We start from the raw sequence: 17,971 nt of genomic DNA, 5'->3' as shown, positions 1-17,971 counted from the left end.
TTCTTAAAAGACAAGTTTTCTATTGTGCAATTATTATATATTTGGCAATTGTTATAATTACATAGATTATCACGATAATTACAATTTCAGTATCTTTTCATTCCATTCCATTTTTCCACAAACTTCTTGAAGCCCCCTTGTATACATACATAGCTATGTGCATATCTATATAGTGGGGTATATAGAGGTATAGAGTCCTGGTGTTGTGCTGCGGGTTAATGCACTGAACTGCAAAATTGGTTTGAACCTAAGGACAGGGGTTCAAGCTCACCAGGGGCTCCTCCTCAGAAGCTCTATACAGGGTTCCTGTGAGTTGGAACCTAGGGCACTTAACAATAGCAACAATAGAAAGGATACACACACGTTTGTTATTTAAACACTTAAATCTAGCACATTCAAATGCTGCTAGCTCAAGAGCATTTCCTAGATGTGGTTGGGCGATGTCACTAAGAAGCAGTCTGAGTTTTACTGTGAAATATTTGTGGTTTACTGTGATTTAAATGTATTCCCAACTGGAAAGAGTTTCCAAGAGCATTCTTTTTCTGCCTTTTACATAGAAAATCACCCACAACAAACAGAGTATTCAGCACTTTGCAGAATCTTAAGTATTTGGAATTAGAATGTACTTTTTAATTTAACATTAAGTGGAATTCTCTCCCTCCTCCACCTCACCCCTCCTCCCACCCATCACTCCCTAAAAAATAAATAAAGCTTTTGTAAATCTTTTACAATATGAACCAATCCCCTCCTAGAAGTGAAAAGGATGTGAGAGTCATTTGATGAATTGCTAAAGCTTATGTGTGTCCACATTGTTCCATATTCTTTAAAACAAACAAACATACTGGACTTAAGCTATGTTTCAATGTTTCTTTTGTAAAGATGACAGAGAGAACAAAGATTTCTATTGGTTTAGCCCTAATCTGTTCGCTTCCTTGCAGTTCCTTTTTTCTCCCTCTCTTTCTCTTTAACTGTTAACCTATTTATAAATCTAAATCTACATACAAAGGTCATTGGTTGGCTGAACTTAAACCATTTTACTCAGTAAATTTAATTAAGAAAATACAGTGCAACTCATAAGCAAATGAGTTTTTTCCTAGTTTTAAACCAAACCACCCTCTTGAGTCCTGATTGCCTTGCCCGACCCCTGGTGATACAGAAACAGGCAAAATTAAAAAGGACATTAAAGCTTCATTAAATCTGAAACACATTTAGTACAGTGACATATCTGCAGGCCATTTCAGAGAAGATTACATACTCTCTTTTGTAAGTTTCCTAATTTATAATACCTTGACAATAAAACTGGGGAAATGCAAGTAGATTAATAGACCAGTAGGAGTAAAAGATACAGAATGGCCCCAGGTTCATCTGTCTCTAAAATGTTTGTTCACTCATAGGGTTCTGTGTTTATTTTGACTTTTGACAGCCTCATGAAGAACTTGGTCTTCATGTAGCCCCATCCGCTAAGAGCCCTTTTCCATTTTACCTTCTCTTAATTGTTGTTGTTGTTGTTAAGTGCCATCGAGTGGATTCCAACTCAGTGGACCCTGGTGAGATTGAACTGCCGACTTTGCAGTTTGAGGCCCAGTGCCGATCTTATGGCACCACACCAGGACTCGCCTTCTCTTAATGTAGTTGTTATTGTTGTTAAGTGCTGTCAAGTTGGTGCAACCCTGCATAAAGTTTCTGAAGAGCAGCTGGTGAGCTTGAACCACTGACCTTGTACTTCAAACGGGCTTTGGAGTCTGGCACAGTAACCCACAGTGTCACACCAGGACTCCCCGCTCTTAATAGAACTTGATAAAAGGGTTCTAGGACCTGGCTGCATTTTTCCTTCTACTTTGCCACTTAACAGGTAATAGACAATAAACACCACAGCTCCATTGTTGTTCTTGTTAAGTACCGTGGAGTCGGTTAGACCCAGACATATGAGTATGTTGCAGGCAGCTCCCTCTCTTAGGGCTTTAAAGTGACTGCTTTCCATGCCAGGTATTTAATAGTGCCACTTCCTGGTTTCACTGGTACAGAGTTGGAACCCCTGGTCCACTGCTGAAGCAGCCTAGTAGTGACACTGTGAGAGTGGAGCTGATTGTCATGTAGCTGTGGTAATGGTGTCTGAGTCAAGGACAGGAAACTACTGTCTGTCTCCTAACTCAAAGAGGTCAGGTGCACAAGATGTCTTAGAAGCAGTGCTTCCCAGGTGTGTAGTTGACAGGTAGGAGGACTGAGGTTCCAGGGGATGTCAGGAAAAGTGCATAGAAACCAAAGTCAGTTCCAGAATGATGGAAGTTCACAAGTTCAGGCACTGCCACCTGTCCCTAAGCAGAGAGCCCCCAGCTGAGCAGCCGGCACTGAATTTTCTCTGTTCCCTTACATGGTGATATCTTTCAGAGTCAATGAACAGCAACAGAGCCATCGTAATTTACCTGGTACCAATTGTGCCAGAGCGAACCAAGGAGATGAATGCACATTCCCAGTTCTGCTATAACCGGAATGGCCTTTCTCTAGAAGAAGGATAATAACTTGACAATTGGAGACTTTATGTTGGAGTGGAGAGAATTCACATTTTCCATTGAATCTGTTTTCTCCCTTTAAACCTTCAATTTGTCATTGCTTAATTCTTTAAACTTCAAGAACCAGTGGTCGATGGTGGCACACGCCACCCATTTAGGTTTTAATTGTATGTATGGTGGGCAAGTAAGCCCTGTGCCAAGATCCCTGATGTTCAACATCTACCAACTAGTAAGCTGTTCATCTGTTTTAGAAAAGAAACCCTCTTTTGGGGGGGGTTTCTAACTCCAAATGCAAGTATCTGCAATACTCATAATCCATAGATCAATGTGATGATAGGTTATTTGGTGAGCTGTCACTACCTGTCAGGCCAACTCAGACTGCTGCAGACCCTTAGTCCACTGACTACTGCCCTGACAGATCACAGTGGGCCTCCTGAAGCAATCTGTGTACATACTCTCATAGGTCTGAAACATGCTGTAGTTACAAAATGTAGACCAAAACTATGGCTTATATTGAGAAGGGTGAAGTAGAGGGAGTGGTTAGGAAGGCTGAGATCTCTCCCTTTCTAGTAACACTTCATAGATAAGAACTATGAAAGAAAATTTGGTTAACATCTTTACTCTCTTTCCTTCCCCCACCTTGGGGTGTTTTTGCTATTTTTACTTAGAGGGATTAATGACAGCCACCAAATGAAATGACCATACTGTAACTTTACATCTTGAAAATCAGTGACATATAAGTGTATAAAGTGTAAGCATAAGGTAATCAAAGTAACCAGGTATGTTGTTGTTGTTAGGTGCAGTCGAGTCTAGATGTGGTCGAGTCTGTTCCAACTCATAGCTGACCTGATGTACTGCTCCATCTTGTGAGATTCTCACAATTATTGTTATGCGTGACTCCATTGCTGCTGCCAGTGTATCAGTTCATCTCATTGGGGGTCTTCCTTTTTTTTTGCTGACCCTCCGTTTTACTAAGCACAACGTCCTTCTCCACGGACTGGTCCCTCCTGATAATATATCCAAAGTATGAGAGACGAACTCTTGCTACCCTATATTCTAAGGAGCACCCTGGCTGTACTTCTTTCAACACAGATTTGTTTGTTCTTTTGGCAGTCCGTGATACTTTTAATATTCATCTCCAACACCATAACTCAAATGCATCAATTCTTCTATGGCCTTCCTTATTCCCAGGCATAGCAAAGCATATATACATCCAAATGAGTATGGGGTCTTTCGGAATAGTCACCTTCAAGATCAGATGAAATTGCTGTTGCTCAAACTGGTTTTAGAACTTTCAAAACTAACCTTAAAACATTCAGTAAGTGGTAAAATCTACCTTTTGAAAGTGGCTTTGGGTTTTGGCAATACCCAAAGACTGTTCAAACCTTAGTCTACAAAAAAATGTACATGATCAACAAGCTGAGGGGTATGAGTTTAAATCTAAAAATAAGGTGTAATTCTAATAAAGTAGTTATTCTATTTCTTGAAATGATCCGAAATACAATTACATAAGAGACATTTTATTAAAGGTTTTATCAGTGTCTTTGGAATAAATGTACAACTTCTCAGTATCTAGAAAGGTGGTGTGATGTATTGGGAAGAATACTGGATTAAGTCACAAAGTCTTGGGTTCAGTCCCTGTGGTAACACGGAATAAGTGCATGGGAACTCCTTCAATGGATTTGGGTTCTAATCTGTAAAGTGGATTCATGGTGCCTTAGATCCATTCCAATTTAGTTTCCTGATGCTGTGAATCCATTTTGAAATAGTTACAGGTGTGTATACAAAGGCTTTCAGGACTGAGTATGGGTCACATTATAAATCTGCAAATTCTTAACACTATTTTCTTCAAATAAGTTGCCATATGTTTGTAAAATTTGATCTTACTCTTATATCAAGTAAAATTTCATCTTACTACTTGTATCAAGTATCCCAATGGAACCAATTTTGCTTTTATAGGTAAAAACCCAAAGACTAAAAGTGACTGACCCACAAACCTAACAGTTTTTAAATCAAGTTAAACTGAAGCTCTGAAGTCTCCCAATTTCAGACTTAGACCTTCAGTTCCAACTTCAGTCTTGAAATTACCATTTTCCCACTAATGGTGGTAGCTCTTTTCTTCTAACTAACAAATGGATGAAAATAGTGACAGTCTTCCAACTTAATATTATGGCCTATCCCCAGATCCTGAGACCTCTCTCTCATATGCACTTATAATGAAAACACACACACAGTGCTAGGAACAAGTTGGGTGTTCCCATGTTACAAGAGGAAAACCAACGGTCTCCTCTTACAGTTTTACATCTCTGTCTAGAAGAAACTGTTGCACACATGTAATGTCAATAATGCCCACAAAGCTGAGAAGATTCACAAGAGAAATCACAGAAGAAAATTTCTACTTGTTAATTCAAACATTTTATCAGGGTTGCAGTGTTACCCGTTGAAATTGTCCATTCTAAATACAGCTTTTAATGTAATTACAGCAATAATTTAATCTGTGTATTTCAGGTTGTAAACCTTTTTTTATTTGCTGGATACAGTGCTGAAATTTAGTACTTGTCTGTCTTAAGGAGATCTGCCCTGCATGCAAATCTATAACTAGACAAATATTATTTCCTTTCCCAGCTTGCTCTTGGGAGGTTTCCATATCCTCAGGTAAGATTGTTCATTACTGCCGTTTGCCACTGTGATATTCATTCCTATGTATGAAGGTGCAGGGAGCAATTGTGAACATTGGAGCCACAGACAAATAAATCTGTCCTGTTAAATTGAAAAGTGATATCTTAAAGGACTCATTTAGAAGTCTCTATTGATTTTTTTATTTTTTTAAAACTCCAGATCTTTTTCCTCTTTGTTAAAGGGTGAAAGCGATCATCGTGCTTTTCCTTTGTGTGACATTGGGGACTTTTTTCCTCATACTGACCCAGCATTCATGTGCTCGTATTGAGGTTGGAGAAGAGACGCATCCTTTTCTTGATACAGCCTTTGAGCTTTTGGAATCAATCAAAATTATTTGAATTAAAAGACTATGATGGAGTCTGAGAAAATCTCGGTCACTATTTTTGCTAAACAAATAGGCCCTCAATTTTCTGCTGGTGTGATTTTAAATGTATTATTTAAAAAATTTTTGCTGGTTCCTAGCCACCTTTCTAAGAAAACAAACTGTCCCTTACATTAGTATTGCTGACTATAATCTTAGTAGTTTCTTTAAGATTTTTATTATGGAAGGGTACTAGCACTTAAAATACAAAGCTATTTTGCAGCTTGAAAATGATTTCCTAGTGTGTGTGGGGAAATAAGTACAATGTCTAGGGGGATGAAAAATGGATGGTTTGACTGTTTCCCTCTGGTCGATGCTCACTGTTTTTCTGGCATCTTGGTCTGAACAGGCCAAACTGCCTGGAGGCATGTCTGATTTAAAGGTGGTGTTGGTCTCTGCTCTTTAAGCATCTATTAACTTGCTATTATTATGCAAATAACTGTTATATTACACATACTAATTTATGCATGGTTAGATTATGCAGATGCATCACAAACATGGTTATTGAATAATAGGATGGGACTCATTCTCTCTACCGTCCTTATCAGCTGTTTTCAACAAATTCTCCTGACACCCATGTGGACATTTAAAGACCCTTCAGTCAGTGAAATGTCTTTTTTTTTTTTTTTAAAGCATTAAAGCTGTCAAATAAATGAAAGAGAAATTGTCCAACTTGTTAGGTTCAAGAGTGTTAGTTTCAAATTTGTAGGCTTCTTTGTTGTAATCGCTTGTAATCGCTTGGCAGGCATGCTAGCGTTTAGTGAGGTTTTAGTGTAGACAGCCTTGCTGCTTAGCTCTAGGTAGCCCATCAAATTAAAATCACATTTTCAGGATTTACAGCTCATTAGAATATTTATCTTAGTAAGCCTCTTATTCTGTCAGTAATTTTTAAACAATTTACTGTTTAGCCAATTTATGCAAACTCCTCAAATTTGGAAAATGAATGGACTATATCTCCCAAACAATATGCAGTTTAACACTCTGAAACAAGTGTTAGTAGAAAACTTGTAAGTGATCTAATAAAGTTTAAGAATGAAGCCAGATTCTTGAGATTCCTAATCCCTGGAGTAATTAATCATTGAGACTTGAGTGAGATCTAAGAAATGGATTGCCATTGCATTTGACAAATGAAACACTTGACAGCTTTGGCCAATTATGGGAAGAGGGTATATACCTTAATATTGCTGTTTTCATGAATGTCTAAGTCTTCATTTACTTGATCATTCAAATGGAAGTTGGTGGTTGGTTGGTGGTTATGTGCCTTGGAGTCGGTTCAGACTCATAATGACTCTGTATAGGGTTTCCAAGGCTGTAAATCTTTATTACGGGAGCAGAAAGCCTCATCTTTCTCCCGCAGAACTGCTAGTAGTTTCAAAATGCTGACCTTGAGGTTAGCAGCCCGACTCATAACCACTAGCTACCAGAGCTCCTTAGATGGAAGCCAGAAAATCCTAAGTTGCTGACATCTTTCATGAGCACTAACCTTTATGCCCATGAAGGGGGGAAAGCCTTCAACAAAAGGTTTTGTGCTTCTTTGCTAGAATCAATCATGACTTTGGTGGGCTTGCTATTTATATGACAGGCTTTACACTGTAGAGTGGAGTCCTGGTGTGGTGCTGTGGAGTAATGCACTGGACTGCAAGGTTGGCGGTTAGAACTCACCAGCCACCCCTCGGAAACCCTCTACAGGGTCACTGTGAGTCGGAACTGACTTGATGGTACTTAACAACAACAGAACTGTGGGTTAATGCGCCAGACTACACAGTCATTTGAACATCAAGGTCAGCGGTTCAAGCTTACCAGTCATTCCTCGGAAACCCTATACAGGGTCGCTATGGGTCGGAACCGACTCGACAGCACTCAACAACAGCAACAATGTGATGTCGAGTCCTGGTGTAGCACTATGGGTTAATGCGCCAGACTGCAAAGCTGTTTGAACTGCAAGGTTGGCAGTTCAAGCAAACCAGCTCCTCCTTGGAAACTCTCTACAGGGTTGCTATGGATCTGAACTGACTCGACAGCATTTAACAACAACAACAATGTGATGACTGGTGTGGCACTGTGGGTTAATGTGCTTTATTGCAAGGTCAGTTTGAACCTGAAGGTCAGCAGTTCAAGCTCACCAGCCTCTCCTCAGAAACCCTATACAGGGTCGCTATGAGTCAGAACCGACTCAATGGCACTTACCAGCAAAAACAATGTAATGGCTGGAACTGTGGTTGCCTTGACAGGGCCGACCAAATGATTTCACCAGCGTTATATACACAGCCTGAGGCCTGGATCCTCCCCACCCCTACAGAGGGACGAGAAAGGATACTTCATAAATTCTTCCCCTGCCCTTTGCCCCTGGCCTCAAAGGAAAAAAAATGCATGAGGAAGAATGTATATTTTTACACTGAATTTTAGACTGAACTGTGAAATAAAATTCTGATTGTCCCATATTATCTCATTCGAACACCAAACCACTTTGTGAGGCAGGCCTCCTCTCACAAGTGGACGAACAGAATAGCTGATGCGCTCACTGGTTTGGTTCTATTGAAATCTCACGTGGAATAGGCAAGAATGAATCATAGACTCTCAGAGTTGGAAGGGATCTCAGACAGTATTGACTGAAATCTACCTAGATTATCCTTGGAAAGTGAACATCCACACTCTGCTTGAAGACCTCCAAAAAACCCACTGCCATTGAGTGAGTTCTGACTCATAACCACCCTGTATAGGGTTTCCAAAGCTCTGAGATTTTCCAGGAGCAGAAAACCTCATCTGTCTTCAGTGGAGCAGCTGGTGGGTTTGAACTGCCATCTTTGTGTGGTTAGCAGTCCACTGCATATTTTACAGTGCCACCTGTGCTCCTTGACATTTCCCATGATAAAAAACTCACTGTTATCCAAAGCAGCAATAGTATAAGAGCAACATTCTATTCCTAATAGCTGAATTATCATCACATATTGGTCTGGTCCTAAAGTACCTGAAAACTTTTTAAAAAATAACCTTCAGATCACATAGCTTTGAATCCTTCCAGCACCCAGGACTGAGGACAGAGCATTGTTGTCTCTGAACTCAAAGCCAATATTCAGGCAATCTGAGATTAGTGGCAAGTTGAGAAGTGTGTGTGTCCCACTAGAAAGAGCTCTGAAGCAGGAGCTCAAAGATTGCAATATGAAAGCTATTTTCCCAAAAACTCTCTGGTCACTCAGACCTTAAGACCTTTCGTGACCCATGGGACATACATCATCCACCAACGTTTTCAGCTTCTGAGTTTTCTTGGGAATCTGTTATCCCAGTTGTCGTCCATGCTGTTACCTGGTGAGGACCTGTATCCAGGCATGAAAATGAAAAAGTGGGCCTCACCCTACCATCAGAGTCTTCTTGAGACATATGTGTCCCACATGGTTATATCAAAATTTGGATTACCTAAAAAAAAAAAAAAAAAAATTCCCTTTGATTTTAACATGCCTATTATGAAAACACATGGTATGAGCCAAAAAAATTCGAAGCAGAAAATAATTGGGTCATGAAAGAGTTCACTCCCCAAGGCCTCAGTTTCCTCATTTCTAAAAAAAGGATCCTGATATCTACCATTCCTGTGTGATTAGAAGGAGTAGGCAGATCAAGTAAGTTTATGGACATAGAAATACTTGGAAAAGTACAAAGGACCACTTTGCTGGCCCAAACATTGGACTGCGGCACAAATCTGAATTTTGTCAGCCAAAAGGGAAGCCTTTGCAAAAGATTATACTCACCAACTTGCCAGCTACAACTGGAGCAGGGCATCAAGTGAGGCCAGCTTCCAGCTCCTTCCCCCAGCCCAGCGTCAGCGCTACAGACAGTATCATTAGCAGCACCTCTTCCTGCCGCTGACACAGTGTGGATTGGGTGGAGGTACAGATGAGTGAGGGGTGTCGGGAAGATATTAGGGAGAGTCAGTGGACCGGGACCAATGTAAGGTTAAAGGGCTAGGTTTTTGTTGAGATAATCATTCTATATGAATTTCATTGTTTTGTTATTTGAAAGCACTATCTATTTTTGTTTCTTTTAAGGCCTTAGGGTTGCATGGCCTCATTGGCATGCAGTTTAGGGCTGCATTAAAAAAAAAAGGTTAGGAGCCACTGTAAATGCATAGTCATATCACCATGGCTTAAAATAAGAAGAACAATGGTATCTTGGATTTCTCTGGCACCTTTCGTACACAGAGCTGCAGAGTGTTTTTATTTCAATTTTTTTTACTCAGTCTTTCTATCCCACCTGTGTGGACTATAATTTCCTGGCTCCAGGTGAGCAGACTGAGGCTCAGAGAGGAGCATCCGTTGCCTCAGGGAGATGTAGGTACAGTTAGGTCTAGGGCTTACAGGCAACTAGACCAAATGACTGGCCCTGGATATTTTTACTTTGGTTGATTCTTTGTACCATTGCTCACCTCCCCTCAAAGTCTCATCAGTCTCTGCAGTTTGCCATCTCTGCCTTGGGGAGGCCTCTTGTGTAGATGAGAAATGTTGAGTGTCAGAAGGTTGTATCATTGTAGATGGTGACAAGACCATCCCCCTAGAGCCCCTCTGCTTTACTTACCTTGTGTTTAGCAGAGTGACAGGTGGGGTGGGGGCAGGGGTCCCAGAGTTCCCACTGACCTCAGTACATTAAATTGTGGGTGAGTGTGAATTATATTCTGGAATGGGATAAGGAAAAATGACCTTTTTAAGATTTTTGCAGAGAGTGCCTCCATTTCTTGAACAATTTCGCCTTAATAGAAATCTGGTAAGATGTGAAGGTCTGGATGTGGTTTGGAGCTGCATCTAAGTTAATCATGTAAATCCAAATTCAGTTAACTTAAAAAACAGGATGGTGGGCAATGGCTTGTTTAATGACACCATAATTTAGGAGAAATGAAAAGGATTGCCTGCTAAAAATTGCTGTCCTTCATTCAAAGTTTACAGCAGTGCAGCGCATTCAGATGATAGTAAAGCCATTAAGGATACTTCTCATGGGAAGTACCACCTCTGGTATTTAGAAATTTGGTAAGTGAGATGCCAGGAAAGTGAAGATAATACAAACACAAATGTATTTAAAGTACTTTTGCATGTCTAAAAATGTTTTTCTTCTTTTGGCTACAATTCCTGATCTTGGTTAATAAATTACATCAAAATGACCTGAAGTTAAAAAAAAAAAAAAAAAAAAGGGAAAAAAATCTGAGCAAATAGTGCCCCTGGTATTGTAAAGCTTTGAATGTTTTCACACCCCATTAATTTATTACTTCTCTTTCTTCATCTTTAAATTTCATTTTTTTTTTTTCTTTCAAAAATTCCGACTCCCTACTGCTGCAGTGATTTTCATCTTGTTGTTAATTTTCCCTGCTCCATATGGAGCTCCAGACATTTCACCTGGAGGCTGTACTAGATTTTGCTGTAGTGATCCTACTTCCGGAGGCCAAAACTGTCATTTAGGGTTCCTGGTGCATCTGTCTGCGCCAGGCTTTCCACTGGCATGGCAGAGTGTGAATAACAAATTGGATGCACCTGAGATTCGGATGATTAGTGTGTTTTGTAAATCTCCACGACTTGTAAGCAGATAGCTGGGGGGGGGGGGGGAGGGCTAAACAGCAACTGTGGGTGAATCTGTACTCACACCTTACATTTGGGGCTTTGCAAGGGACGAGCAAACATCCTAGGCAGGCTGAGTGCAGAGAGAGTAACAAATATTTCATCCTGCCTTGTCATTGATTAGAAAAGAGCCTTTAATTTCATTTCACCCCATGTTGTGATTAATTTGCATTCTTTGTCAGAAGTTAATGGAGTTTTTTATGGTTCACTCTGAAATCCTTGAAGACATCAGACTTGATCTGATGTTTATACAACCGCCAGCGGAATTTTTTCGTTTGATTGATGGCAAGCTTGATGTTATTCCAAACGGCTTTTTAAGCTGTTTTTAAGAATTATTTGAATAAAATGCAAGCAAGATATTGTAATGATCAAGATTATCTGTTAAAAATCTGTTTCAAATAAAGAAGATGATAAGTAGTAAAAAAGGATCAAAAAGAGAAGAGAAATAATGGATAGTAATATTATTTGTTAAAAACACATAAGGGGTGGCACTAAAATAAATTATTGTGATATATAGATAAGATCACTTTCATTAAAAAAAAAGAATCATCAGGCCAAATAGAATAATCTAGACCAAGTAAAAAAGAAACTCTAGATCTTTGAGATTAAAAGCCTTTACTATCAATTGGCTCTTTCTCATTTATTCTACCAGCTTTTGCCACCAATGTACGAAATAGAGATCTACTATTCTTAACTCAAGGAGACAGTGCTGTCAGGCCTGTTAGCTGAACAAAATGATGACATATTACTTGTCTCAATAAAGAGGCATTTGAAAATCCCAATACAAGTCAAACATAAGTGGATAATAGAGGATTTTAAGTGAAAGACATGCATTCTTTAATAACCTAATGACTGGCCTTTTTCAAGAGATAGTACAGAAATGAAAACAACCTGCTGTGAAAAGCAAACTGCCCCCAGAATCCAGCCCCTCTACTGCTATGTAGTTAAGTATGAGAGGAGCGGTAGGTGGCGTTGACTTCAGAAACTGTACTCTAACCAAGAAAATATGTTTTCCAAATGCTTTTTGATTACTATTACCATTTGTTTGATTGGGGGGATTTTGCCTTGCTTCAGCAGATTCTTGTTTCCCTGTGATTGCTGTTAGTCAGATTACTCATCGGTCAAAAAGCTACTTATCTGAGCACTTTCATTTAAAACAGATTAATTTATTTGCTGTATCTGAAAGTTTGCTAAATAATTGGGTGGTTTTAATTGAAGTTACTGCTTTCTGATCCTTGTATTAACATGATCTAAGGTCCTTTTTATTCTATGTAATCCATATTATTGACCAAATTTGCCCTGTTTTCATTTGAATGTAAGCAGCTTGTCAAGGAGAAAATATTTTGTTTAATTTGGCCTGGAAACCTGCTATTTTAATGTGGCTTTTGTTTTGTTTTCAATATGCAGGGCATTTTTTAAACATTCATTTATTTTGTAGTAATAAATTGCACTCTGGATAAAACATTTGTTCATAATAGAGTATCTTAAAACTATTAAAAACACTACACATTTTTCAAATGCTAATGTAGAAATGCTAGTTTTTACTTTTAACTTCATTTGTGTCTTAAAAGCCTGTGACTGGTTATTCTTACTAATTCTAATTATCATTTAATATTGTTTTATATTCAACATTAAATTTAGAACACAGATGACATTATCTTATTTATGTATTAATGTATTAATCATACCTGGACCAACCTAGAATTGTAAAATAATACCTATAAAGTTTTCCCTCTTTAAAAAGAAGTATTTGTAATCTATCCTTTGTTACATGAACTGTTTAAATTTCCGATTATCAAGGATTTCAGTAAATTGTAAGTATATAATTGTGTTAGGTCTCTAATCAAAGAAAAGAATGTTGTTGTTATGGGCCGTGCAGTCGGTTCCAACTCGTAGTGACCCTGTACAGGGTTTCTGAGACTGTAAATCTTTACGGAAGCAGAAAGCCTCATCTTTCTCCCGCAGAACGGCTGGTAGTTTCAAACTGCTGGCAGTTCGTAGCCCGATTCGTAACCACTACACTACCAGAGATAGCTGTGGGTAATTATCCCAAACTTTAATTGCTCTAAAAGAGCAATATTTGTGCTTTTTTTTTTTTCCTTTTCTTTTCCTACAGTTGTTTCTCGCTCGCATGTTTTAATGCATTGCTTCTTTTTGGTCCTCATTATTTAGGCTTTTTTTTTAAGTGGCATCAAGTCAGTTCAGACTCATAGCGACCCTGTAGAGGGTTTCCAAGGAAGACCTGGTGAGTTTGAACCGCTAACCTTGCAGTTCAAAAGGACCTTGGGATCCAGAGCATTATTCTGCAGCACAACAAAATTATACTGATATTCCAAGCCATGAAATCAGATTTTATGCCCCATAAAATGCAGAAGTGAAATCTAGTAATATGAAGATATCTCTTTATACACATTTGTTTCTTCTCAGAAATTTTTTGATTGCCCATATCAGAATCTCCAATACCCCTCTCATTCTTATCAAGAGATCTCATCAAGAGGAGCTCTGGTAGCGTAGTGGTTACGAATCGGGCTGCGAACCTTAAGGTCAGCGGTTCGAAACTACCAGTCGCTCCGCGGGAGAAAGATGAGGCTTTCTACTCCCGTAAAGATTTACACCCTCAGAAACCCTGTACAGGGTCACTATGGGTCGGAACCGACTCGACGGCACTTAACAACATGCTAAAGACAGAGGCTGACAAGATTCTCTTGTATATCCTTTAAAAAAGCAGAAATTAATTCAGAATGGAAGAGAAATCATCCCTAAAATGCAGGTAGCCTAAAAAAGGTGAATTTTTCATTCAAGGTAAATTATTTGTTAATGCTATAATTGAGGTATGTGTAGTTAACCAGCTAAGTTAGTGATTCCTGTCCTTTTTTATTTTGTAGGTGCCAACCCTATGTTGGTTGGCTTTATAGCACGTTCTAAACAGCTATATTATTATTGTCAAGTCCATTCTAAATCATGTTGTTGTTAGATGCCATCAAGTCGGTACCAACCCATAGCGACCTTAAACACAGCAGAACGAAACACTGCCCGATCCTGGGCCTATCTCACTACTGTTGCCACACTTGATTCCATCAATGCTGCCACTTGGCCAATCCATCTGGTTAGGGGTCTTCCTCTTTTTCTGTGACCCTCCACCTTACCAAACATGATATCCTTGTCCAGCGACTGGTTCCTCCTGACAATATATCCAAAGTATAAGAGATGAAGTTTGGCCATGTTGGCCTCCAAGGAGCACTCTTGCTGCACTTCTTCCAAAACGGATCTGTTGACTCTTTAGGCAGCCCATGGCACTTTCAATATTCTTCTCCAACACCATAACTCAAAAGCATCAATTCTTCTACGGTCTTCCTTATTCACTGTCCAACTTTCGCATGCATATGAGGTTATTGAAAATACCATGGCTTGGGTCAGGCGCACCTTAAGTCCTCAAGGCACACCTTAATAGTCCTCAAGCTGACATCTTTGCTCTTCAACACTATAAAAAGGTCTTGTGCAGCAGATTTGCCTAACGCAATACATCATTTGATTTCTTGACTGCTGCTTCCGTGAGTGTTGATAGTTGATCCAAGAAGAATGAAGTTCTTGACAACTTCAATCTTTTCTCCATTGATAAGAATGTTGTTTATTGGTCCAGTGGTGAGGATTTTTATTTTCTTAACATTGAGATGTAATCCATACCGAAGGCTGTGCTCTTTGATCTTCAGCAGTAAATGTTTTAAGTCCTCTTCACTTTCAGCAAGCAATGTTGTATCATCTGCATATCACAGGCTGTTAATGAGTCTTCCTCCAATCCTGATGCCACATTTTTCTTCATATAACCCAACTTCTCGGATTATTTGCTCAGCATACAGATTGAATAAGTATGGAGAATGATACAACTCTGTCGTACACCTCTCAATTTTAAACCATTCAGTGTTCGCATGTTCTGTTCAAACAACTGTCTCTTGGTCCGTGTACAGATTCCTCATGAGCACAATTAAGTGTTCCGGAATACTCATACTTTGCAATGTTGTCCATAGCTTGTCATGAGCCACACAATCAAAATCCTTTGTATAGTAGTCAATAAAGCACAGGTAAACATTTTTCTGATAGTCTCTGCTTTCAGCCAAGATCCATCAGACATCAGCAATGATATCCCTCGTTCCACGGCCTCTTCTGAATCTGGCTTGAGCCTCTGGAAGTTCTCTGTCAACGTATGATTGTAGCCGTTTCTGTATTACCTTTAGCAAAACTTAACTTGCATGGGATATCAAAGATATTGTCCGATGATTTCCGCATTCCATTGGGTCACCTCTGTTTGGAATGGGCACAAATATGGATCTCTTCCAATCAGTCGGCCACATAGTTGTCTTCCAAATTTCCTGGCAGAGATGATTGAGTGCCTCCTGTGCTGCCTTACTTTCTTGAAATATTTCAATTTTTATTCCATCCATTCCTGGTGCCTTGTTCTTTGCCAATTCCTTCAATGCACCTTGGACTTCCTCCTTCAGTATCATTGGCTCTTAATCATAACAACCCTTTATAGCGTTTCGGAAGAATGACTTATGGTTTTGAACCACCAACATTGTGGTTAACAGTCCAGGGCTTATCCTACAGTGCCACATCAGGATTCCAAACTACTATATATAGTCAAATGCCCTGGAGTCCATTCTGACTCATAGCAACTCTTTATAGGGTTTCCGAGGAACGGCTGGTGGGTTTGAACCGCCAACCTTTTGGTTCGCAATCCAGTGCTTATGCTACAGCAGAGTTTCTCAATTCAACTCAACATATTCAAGGGGCTTCAAAAAGTTTGTGGGAAAATGGAATTAAAAGATAGTAGAATCTTTTCACAAATGTTTTTGCAGCCCCTTCATATTTGTCATTGAGGACTCTGTGCATGGTACTGAGTTAAGCGCTTGGAGTGTAGAAATGAAAACGTCTTCAGTCCAGTTGGAAGAAAAAATTTAAACCAACAAATGACAGCTGAAGTAACATTGGGACCTTAAGAAGGAGAAGGAGTAGTCAGCTCCAGGTAGGGAAATCTGATTTTAAATCTGTAATCTAGTCTTTGTTACATGACCTTCCCTGTTCCCTTCTATGTAGAATTTCAGAGAGTTTCACAAGGTAGGTGATTCTTGAGCAGAGATTCTACCGCTCAAAGGATGGCTAACAACTTTCCAGGCATTCGAGGCAAATATAGTCTGATCTGGTAAAAGATAGCATATACGGCATTTGGTGCCCTTCCGGTCATTTAACCCAGTAGAGTTCTGTTACTGTTATTTGTGTCCCAAACAGTTTGAGCATTTCCTGGGCTCCCTTTTCCTAAAGTAGGGAAGCAAGAAAGGGGACAGACTGGTGAGGGAGAAGGGAGGCGATGTGTCGTGATAGAGTTGGAGAGTTGAGCAGAGACTATACATTGGATATAAGTGTGAGCATTTCATGACACTCCCTTTGAGATGACTGAGATTCTATCTGAAGTTGAAAACAATTGCATTGTAAGATCGCTCTGCTCCTGAGGTCACTTGACACCTGCCTCTGAGAGAGTCCCTGCCACCCTATGTGAACCTGCTGTGGCACATCATAGACCTTTTTCCAGACTTCTGGGAGGGAATTGTCCCCATCAAATGACCTAATGCTTAAGAGAACACTTTGAAAAACAGAAGGAAGTAAACAAGAGCAAGGTGATATTAGTATTATTTATATTTCCAGAAAAGCAGGTTAGGGATTTACCTATGTAACTCTGAAAATATATGACCATGTCTCACACCAGGTAGAACTAAAATCAATTACATTTTTGATCCCACAGGAGCCTTCCTTAACAGACTTTTTTTTTTTTGGCGTTATAATTTATCACTCACAATCACAATTATAACACGTGGAATTATATAGAGACTCTACTCCTTTTTAGGTCTGTGACTAGGGATCATGATTAATCCTTTATAGTTTTTAAAGAATCAAATTTAACCCAGAGGTAGAAATGAACTTTGAAGTGATAGACTTAGTGCCCAGTCTAGCTTTCAGGTGGCAACTCTGCCATCTCCTCTCTCTGTCTTTGTGGTCCGAGAGACCTTCACTGTTCCCTTCTATGTAGAATTTCAGGGGTGAAAAGGTCTTGCAATGATATAGTCCAACTCCTTTGTTCTACAGATGAGGAAATGGAGGCCCTTAGCCATTGAAGGACTCACTCGTGATTACCAGGTTTTCAGCAACAGGGTCTCTGGCTCCCAGTTCAGTGGTCTTTTCACTCTAGAGGTTTGGTGGAGGGAGAAAGAAACAGAAGGCACTCGGGTTTTAAGCCCAAATGGTCATCCTTGTCTTATACACCCATCCACTCAAGTACTGCCTCCAACTGGTGTATCTGCAGAGATGGAAATTACTGTCCCAGGATGCTCTGTGCCTTCCAGGTAATTGCTAAATGAATATGAGTCCCTGAGGGGAATGTGGTCTTCGACAGCAGTAGTAGCAGCAGCAACAGACAAAGACATCAACTTTTATTATACTCCAGTGTTTTACTTATCACCATTCAGTATAGAAAACTTGGGTAGATTTGGGGCTAGGGGCTCATTGGCATCCAAGTTAAAAAGGGGACAGACCTGGTCGAGCTTTGTCTGAACACAGATTACTTTTTAAATGCTTAACAGTTCTGGATTAATGCCTGGGGAGTTTGGGAATTCTACCTCAACTAAAATGTTAATGATGCTAAGAACCCAACCCTCTTTAGTGCCAATAAAACAGACAAGCTAAGTTCATTGAAAAATCAATGAGTGGCCTAAAAGAAGCAAAGAGCTGATTCAATTTAGGACTGGAGAGTGCCCAGGCCACACGGGGAGGAAAGAGGG

At 39.7% G+C, this 17,971-nt stretch overlaps 1 protein-coding gene across 1 annotated transcript in view; it reads left to right on the top strand.

Moving 5' to 3' along the window:
- Window positions 1–17,971, top strand: part of MAP2K5 (mitogen-activated protein kinase kinase 5) — a 349,068-nt gene that overhangs the window by 240,630 nt on the left and 90,467 nt on the right. The window contains exon 17 of the mRNA XM_006831503.1: window positions 5,136–5,165. Coding sequence (XP_006831566.1) covers window positions 5,136–5,165 — 30 coding nt within the window. The remainder of the gene's footprint in view (window positions 1–5,135; window positions 5,166–17,971) is intronic.

This window comes from Chrysochloris asiatica, unplaced genomic scaffold (assembly GCF_000296735.1).
Source record: "Chrysochloris asiatica unplaced genomic scaffold, ChrAsi1.0 scaffold00004, whole genome shotgun sequence".
NCBI classification, from domain to species: Eukaryota; Metazoa; Chordata; class Mammalia; order Afrosoricida; family Chrysochloridae; genus Chrysochloris; species Chrysochloris asiatica.
Note: the sequence above shows the minus strand (reverse complement) of the source record. Positions and strands in the feature narration are given on the sequence as shown.